This window comes from Diachasma alloeum, unplaced genomic scaffold, assembly GCF_001412515.2.
Source record: "Diachasma alloeum isolate Michigan unplaced genomic scaffold, Dall2.0 Dall_scaffold_00313, whole genome shotgun sequence".
Taxonomy (NCBI): domain Eukaryota; kingdom Metazoa; phylum Arthropoda; class Insecta; order Hymenoptera; family Braconidae; genus Diachasma; species Diachasma alloeum.
In genome coordinates, this window is record NW_021680452.1 from 86741 (window position 1) to 95710 (window position 8970).

The 8970-nt window shown below is 35.5% G+C and overlaps 1 protein-coding gene across 1 annotated transcript in view; it reads right to left on the reverse strand.

Moving 5' to 3' along the window:
* LOC107039966 (protein kibra) overlaps nt 1-8970 on the reverse strand; it is a 119953-nt gene that overhangs the window by 71087 nt on the left and 39896 nt on the right. The window contains exon 3 of the mRNA XM_015259846.1: nt 5868-5977. Within this exon, the coding sequence (XP_015115332.1) occupies nt 5868-5977 (110 nt within the window). The remainder of the gene's footprint in view (nt 1-5867; nt 5978-8970) is intronic.

Sequence of the window (8970 nt, forward strand, 5' to 3'; positions counted from 1 at the left end):
CCTTTTCGGCAAACCGATTGTTCGATTCGCCGTACCATGTGTTGTTTTATATCTCCAAGCGTACCCTTCACCGATTGTACCTCTTGGACATACCTCCCCCGCGGACCCCATCTTCTCTCCTAATTTATTGCACGATTTCAAAATTTTTCCCAAATTTTCGGGAAGGTCGAGAAACTGCGGCCGCAGCATTTCGGTCACTTTGAGTTCAACTAACGTCGAGAATACTTCGTACCTTCTTCGCCAACAACCAAAGTTTTTTTTAACGATCGTATGGGTATGTGTAACTGAGTGTATGTTATTCGTGTGGATTCAAGTAAACAGTGATCATTAATTGCTATGATGAAAAGAACCAGTGAAAGTTCTCCGAGCACACAGCAAGCTAAAAAATCGAAGACTAATGATGGCAGTGCATTTATCGGTGAACGTTGGAATCCGTATTTTGAAGGAATATTCAAGGATACTATCAAATTTGGGAAGTGTAAACTTTGCAAAGCCAATGCCATCCAAGTAGATGTTAAAATGTCAAATGGTAACACATCAGGGCTAAAGTGGCACTTGAAGAAAAATCACAAGGACATTTACTGCAAACTTTTCCCAATAAGTGAGGATGTTGATAATATACAGACGACAAGAGAAAACCTTCATGGTATTACCACAAAGGTGAATATTTATTTTTTTACCATTCTTTATTGCTATTATTATTATGTCCATTATTTATTCTTTCATTTGCGTAAATTATTCATTTTTCTTCACGTAAATATAACGGGTGATCCACAAATTACCAACCAATGTTTTTGCACGGACATTTTCCTTTCATGGCCAAGATTTCTAGCCCGTATTAAAAATATTATTTTTGGGGAGAGTCAAGTATCAAGTGTCAGACTTTTTCAGACTCTGCCCCAAGTGACCCTCATGGCCCTCGACTCACCCCCAAGTTACCCTCGTGATGCTTGACTCTCTTCAAATGACCCTCATGACCCTCGACTCGTCCCAAAGTGACCCTTATGATCCTCGGCTCAGCCCCTTGTGACCCTTTTTTTAATTGAAAAACAAAAAAGTGTATAAGCTCGATAAAGGGGTGGACAATACGTTCTCAAATTGTATGGGTCGAATTTTAGTTTTTACTCTTTTTTCCCATTATTTTTCCAATTAACAAAACCAAAAAAAGTTGTTTTCTGAATCAATAAAAAAAAGTGGATAAACTCGATACAAGGGTGGAGAGTATTTTCTCAAATTGTTGGGATCCCATGTACCTCGACATTCATTGAAAAAATCAAATTATGAAATTGATTGAAATAATCTGTTTTTGTTAATAACAAAAAAACCTCTGAGTAAAAACAATAAATATTCGTGGATAAACTCCACATAGATATAATCTATATACCCAAGAAATTTGATAGTCCTCAGATTATTTAAACAATTAGATATGAAATTGAATCTTCCACTAGCGAATCTTCCGCTAGTTTCAGCTTCATGTAATTTGTGAACTAAGCTATAAAAAAAAATGAAATCACTGATTCCTTATTTTCAATTGGTGAATTGATGAGCTATTATTTTCTCTCCTAGATTGTGGATGAACGAACATTTCATTTGGACTTGGTGGAATGGGTTTGCATCAAATATCTGCCTTTGAACTTCTTCAACGATGAATCAACTCAAACATTCATGCGTGGTAAAAGTCCACATTATCATTATCCTAAACGAACTGCGATGACAGATCTGGCCTCATCCACGTATCGAGATATGCGAGACAGAGTGATGGAGATTCTACAGAAAAATGCGTCTAAAATATCGTTCACTATGGATGGATGGACATCAATCAGAGGGAAGTCTTATTATGGCATCACCGCTCACTTCATTGATGCATCGTGGAAAATGCACTCACTTGCTGTAGATTTCATTCCCTGTGTAGGACGACACTCGGGATTCGACATGGCCAACATGTTCTATGATTCGTTGAAGAAATCTGGATTGTTAAATAAAATACAAGGGATCACCCTCGACAATGCCTCTGTCAACACCGTATTTATGAAAGAACTCGGTAAATTATTAGGGAACGACGGAAGGGAATTTGATGTCAAGAATCAACATTTTCATTGTTTTGCACATGTCATAAATTTGGCTGTCCAAGATACTCTCAAAATGTTGAAATTGGAGCATTGTGCGGATGATTCCATAGACGGAATGGACTCTGAGGACGAATCGACTGATGAAGAAATGGAAGAAAATCCTGAAGAGAGCAACACCAATTCGCCGATTGCTAGACTTCGCAGCATCTGTAAAAAACTGAAAAAGTCTGAACAGTTGAAGAACAAATTCAGAAATTGTTGCTCAGCCTTCCAAGAAGATTTCATTCATTTACCCTTGGATGTCTCAACGAGATGGAATAGTACGCACGATTTGATTGCCGCAGGGTTAAGGATGCAGAAATCGATCTCTGCTTTAGCACAGAATAACGCAACGTAATCTCATTTGCTCATTGAGAAAGAAGAATGGATTTTCCTCGGAAAATTGCGAAACTTCTTGCAGTGCTTCAAAAAATTTTCAAACGTCTTGGGAGGAGATCGATATCCAACTATTGCTTCAGTTGTTGTAGGAGTCAACATTTTGCTTGACAGTACAGAAGTGCTGTGTAAATCTCTTGATGACAAACCCGGTCGCGATAAAACGGATGAAAATCTGATTCTCGCCTTTCAAGCAGAACGTGATAAATTGATCAAACATTATAATAAGTCAAATTGGATTTATGGTGCTGTACTGGTCTTGGATCCACGGCACAAGCTGGAGACGTTTGATAGAACCCAATGGGGGAAGGATCTCAAGAAGGAATCGTATGACAAATTTGAAGAGATTTTCCGAACAGAATACGCTGCTTCGTTAGACAACCCACCATCGGAGGGAATTATTTCCATTAGTAATGACTCGGAAATGGATGAATATACAAAAGCATTGAATTCAATATACAGTACAGAGAAGAAACGAGATTGGAAGACGGAAGTCGAGAATTATCTGAAACTGGATCGAGAGAATAAGGATGTAGATATTCTGGAATGGTGGTCTCAAAAAGAGCAGAATTTTCCAAATTTAGCAAGAATGGCTCGAGATTATTCATCAATTTGTGGATCGAGCGTACCTTCTGAACGATTATTCAACAAAGCCGGACTCATTATTCGAAAACACAGGAATCGATTGTCCAACAAACATATTGAATTACTTTTGTGCATGAACTCTTCGTTCACGTCTGAACTAGCTCCAAAGATATAACTCCAACTATTGTCATAGGAGAATGAAAAAAACTAGAGCATTGGTGATGTTTGTATGATTGATAAAGGTTTGTTTGTTTGTAATAAACAAACATATTTAATCATTTCCGTGCATGAATACTTTGTTCACGCCTGAGCTAACTCCAAAGATGAAACCAACTATTGTGAAGTGAGAAAGTAGAAAGATAGAGCAGTTAATTGATGTTTTCATGATCTATCTGAGATATTGTCCGCTAAATGAGCCAACGGCTGACCCTCACCCTCTTGGAGATTGATGGAGATTTTTTCTACGATTGGAGGGCTAAAAAATCGATCTCTTAATTTTTTCTGATTTTTTTCAACAACTTATTTTGGAGATATGATGTTTCCTTTGTTTTTTGGGCTTTTTTTTCCATAATTTGGTTTCTATTTCTCCAATTTTTATTTATCACGCATCGAAATATCCCATTTTCTACCGCTTACAAGAATGTTTTGGGTATTTTTTTTTCACTCTCTAAATACTCAACAAATTTTTTTTTTAAGTTGAAAAACTTGAATTTTAGAAGTTACGTCATATTTAATTTTTCTTATCTCTTTTTCAGTAATTCTTATAATAAGAACCAGTATTTTGAGCCGTCATGAAAGTTGAGTTTTTTCCTAGATCGGTTTCTTTTTTTTTCCGAAATTCCGCAAATTTGATGAAAATACCTTAAAATGACGTTGATTGACTTTGATTATGAACAGATTATGGGGTGAATTCGAATGTATACCCAATGTTACTCATTATTCCGAAACATGATCGAAGTTTTTTTGGGTTGTCTTGGCCAAATGCGTGTAATTTTGAAAATTCAAAATTAAAATAAAATATATCCAGGACGGCAGCCAACTTGTATGACGACTCAAAATACTTGTTTCTATTATAAAAGTTACTGAGAAAAATATGAGAAAAATAAAACGTGACGTAATTTTGAAAGATCAAGTATTCCAACGATTTTTTTTTTAATTGGTTATTATGAGCACCGAGGGATCGAAAAATGAAATCTGGCCCAAAATATTCTCATAGATGGTGGGAAATGGAACATTTGCGAGGACGATGAATTAAAATCGGATAAGTAGAATTAGAATTAATGGGGAAAAAAAGCCCAAAAAAAATATTATACCTCCGAAATGAGCTGTCGAAAAAATCTGAAAAAATTACGAGTTAGTTTCCCTAGCCCCCCAATCACAGAAAAATCACCATCAATCACTCATTTTGCATGGAATACCTCAGATAGAATAGATTAGTATTGAATATAAAGCACGGGAATCGATAATATACTAAACATACTCGTATTGAATGATTTTTATGCATGAACTCTTGGTTCACGTCTGAATAAGTTCCAAACATGAAACTCCAACTATTGTGATGTGAGAAAGTAGAGAAATAGAACATTTATGATGTTTATATGATGTATAGGGAATTATTTGGAAACTAAATAAAAAACACATGAATCGATCGTGTAATAATCATTTTCTATAATTTTGTGTTCTTGATTTATGTTGAAACTCGTGTGATCTATTAATAATTAATTTTTCGAAAATTGAGGAGGTCTATGGTGAAACTTGGAAATCTTCAGTTGGTGAGGAGAAAAAAATAATTTTCTCACGATCCCCGCACGAAAAAATCTAATAGAAAAACATTGCGAATTCGCTAGAAAATTGTATAGGATTTCTATAGAACTTTCTATAAGTTTTTGACCGTTTCTATTGACACATTCGATAGAAAATATTCTGTAGGAGAAGACAATAGAATTCGACTTTTCTATACAACTTATTCTACTGAAGATTTTCTATAGATTTTCTTCAACTCTATTTTTCTAAGTTTTCTGAAGAAAAGGAAATTAGGATGAAGAAAAAAATCAGAAAATTTGAGCTTAGAAAAATCTATATAGAAAATATTTCAATAGAATAAGTTGTATAGAAAAATCAAATTCCATTGACTTCTTCTATAGAATATTTGTTATTGAACGTGTCAATAGAAACGGCCAAAAATTTATATAAAATTCTATAGAAATCCTAAGGAATTTTCTAGCGAATTCGCTAGGTTTTTCTATTGAATTTTTTCGTACGTGTCTACTTAAATTAAATATAATAACAACAAAAGAAGGAAGAACCGTTTGGCAACTATTTCAGATATTTCCAACGAACGAGCTAATCGTTGACAGTTCATAATCCTCCAATGAATTAATTCAGCTTCCATTCTAGTGAGCGGAAATCGTCACTTTCGCTTTCAAAAATTCTTATTTTTCGTTTTTTTTTGCATTAATTTTTGCCTCAAACAACATTTGAGTAGTTATTGAGACATATTAGATATTAATTTGTCATAAATTGAATAAATTATGATCCGGATTTCTCATCTCTCTTGCTAGTTCTCTCGTCTCTCGCCTTGCCTCTCTCGTCTTGTCTCGCGGCCGGGCGAGACAAGAGACTCGTTCTCTTGTCTCGTCTCTCGCGCAGTTTCTCCCGTCTTGTCTCGCCGTCCACGCTCTCTTTCGTAATGCGAAAACAGTGTTGTGACATTAAACGGCAATCGATGGAAAAGTGACACAATTGGTCTTGATACGAAAATGTAGACTGTGTACTCACGGTTGACATGATTGATGTAGTAAGCGCCCACGTGTTTGTCGTATGCCTCCTCCCAGCCAAGGGGCAACTCATTCCCAATGCAGTCCGCGAACGTCTGAGGCTTCGTAAATCTGTAATAAAAACAAATTGAGAGGATTTTTAATTAAAAATTATTCAATAAATGTGTTGCATCATCGAAATTTCCGGAAAATTTAATTAGTTAAGGTAGTGGTGGGGGCAATCATATCGGATTAACCGTCAAGAGATTTTCATTCAATCAATAAAATCAACATTCTTTCATAATTTAGAATTTCTGAAACAAGATGATTTCATTTTGAGATTATTTTTTTGCATTCGAACGAAAGTTTTTTATTCGTTCAAATTTAGGGTCTCATTTGTTATTAAATAACTAACTGAATATATGGTTTTAAAAGTCCGAATATGGGAGTTTTAGACAGTGTCTGTATGTATGTATCTATTTTGTAAATTTAGTTTTCTCAAAATTTTCGAAAAATTGATTTTCAACAGTCACTTGAAAAATCATCATGAAAACACAATTTTTCATGGCTTAAAAGAATTATGGCAATAGAATCGTCGCATTAGCAGTTGAGTTACAGCATATCGTTTATGTAATTTCTTTTCAAGAATAGATTTTTTCACCGTTACTCAAAAAATTACCAGCAATATCAATCAAATTACGATTAGGTAAATTTGTTTCAATTAGTTCTTAATCAAATTAGAAGATGGTCGTAAAAACACAATTACTTATCGAGTTACACGATATAGTGGCATCAGCGTTACGTATCGGACCTTTACAAAACTCCCATATCAGTATATTATATTGGATACTTATACATATTCATTGATGCTTTCACCCAGGTGAAATACTGACTAAACTTTGATTAAACTGCGATTAAACGTAGGTTGGAGTTTAGCTAAACCTCGACTAAAATTCAGTAGCGAAGTGGTAAACCGGTTTAAGTTGACTCATCTCCCAGTTGAGTTTTTGAGGAATACTTCCAAATCTAACGGAGATAGCGAAATTTTCGTAATTACATTTGTTATAGCTCACCATCGGCTCTACAACAAAGGTTATAACGAAAATTTTGCCATCTCCCTTAGATTCCGAGATATTTATTGAAACCTGGTCATTAGTCAAAATTGACTTATACCGTTTTACCACTTCGCTACTGAAGTCCTTCTCACTCGTATCGAAATATACTAATTCGTCACATGAACAATTTCTGGCGAATATGAGTTTGCAGCCGAAGGCGAGGGTTGCAATCATGAAAGCTAGAAAAGTTTTTCGGCCTTATGACGAAATCCGCTGAATTGTCCCTTGGTTTGTAAAGCCTCGCTTCACGTATGAAAAAATCGTTTGTCATAGGGCCCAGAATCACGCGATTCTAACCTCGCTTCGCTCGGTAGAATCGCGGATTCTGGGCACTATGACATAAAATAGTATACGAAACTCGTGCGTTATGGTGTTTTTTGACTCGTGGGATTGTAAAACTCGCCTTCGGCTCGTTTTACAACTTTCCACGAGCCAAAATAGTATATTTCAGCACGTGTGGGGCAATTTCGTCTTTAACGTGTGTGGGGTTTACAGCATGAGCCGAAGGCGAGTGATGTAACCACACACGTTAAGGACGAAATTTCCCAACAAGTACTGAACAAAATTTTATGTCACGAAGCCTGAAACCGGCTGAATTAGACACGAGACGCGAAGCGTCGAGTGTGTAATCCAGCCGGTTTCAGGCATGAGTGGCATAATATACTATTATATGATACGTGCGTGTAACCGCATGGTTTCAGTTGACTACAGTCAACTGAAACCCGAAATAACGCATGACGCGCATGCGCATCACCTATTAAAAAAGAATAACAAGGAAGGAAATCTAACCTCCGAATAGTGAATACATTGAATGACTGAAAAATGAAAAGGTGATTTTCGAAGCAGATAAAATGAGCCAAAATCGTATAATTCCTGATAGTGATGAAGAGTTAGGCAGTGAGGAGAATTTATTTACTGATGAGGAGGAGTTTATTGGTGATGTGACATTTGAAGAAAATGGAAATAGAATATTCTCCGATTTTTCAATTACGTTTTGTATCATATTTTTTTATAATTATAACTTTCTTTTTTTTGCGAATTCTTAATGATTTTTAAAAATTGTATTTTGTAATTATTATAATTAATTTTTTTCAATTAAAAATACTTTACAAGTTTTTTGAACTACATATTCAATGAATATAATTAATTTTTTCTCCAGAAGTTCCGCATAATTTTTAAATCACACTTTTTTATAATTATTTTTTTAAATAAATGTGATCTTTTTTCTTCAGTGGCGAAGCCCCCCCCCCCCAAATATTTCAGCACGTGTGGGGCAATTTCGTCTTTAACGTGTGTGGGGTTTACAGCATGAGCCGAAGGCGAGTGATGTAACCACACAAGTTAAGGACGAAATTTCCCCACAAGTACTGAACAAAATTTTATGTCACGAAGCCTGAAATCCAGCCGGTTTCATGCATGAGTGGCATAAAAGTGTTTTTTGGCGAGTGGGATGTTTCCCACGAGCTAAAAAACATTTTTTCACGAGTTACGAACAATATTTTTCATCACAATGTGGCGGAAATTGGACTTTTAGGCACGCGGAGCGTGCCGAAAAGTTCACTTTTCGTCACAGCGTGATGAAAAGGTGATTTTCGAAGCAGATCAAATGACCCCAAATCGTATAATTCCTGATAGTGATGAAGAGTTAGGCAGTGAGGAGGATTTATTTACTGATGAGGAGGAGTTGATTGGTGATGTGATATTTGAAGAAAATGGAAATGAAATATTCTCCAATGAAGCAGCAGCAGGATCGCCAAAAACTCCTTCTTCGATCAAATACTATAACTTAAGGGCTTTATTGAATTCTAATGATCAAAATAATGTCAAGGAAACACAGAGAAAAAATATTTTCGCTTTTCAGAGACATGTCACCGAAGCTTCACTGAAATTTGGTGATTGATTTCTAGAAATTAGTGATAAGTCATTGAGAATTCAGTAACGAAAATGAAATTTTTCAATCACACTTTTTTATGATTACTTTTTTAAATAAATGTGATCTTTTTTCTTCAG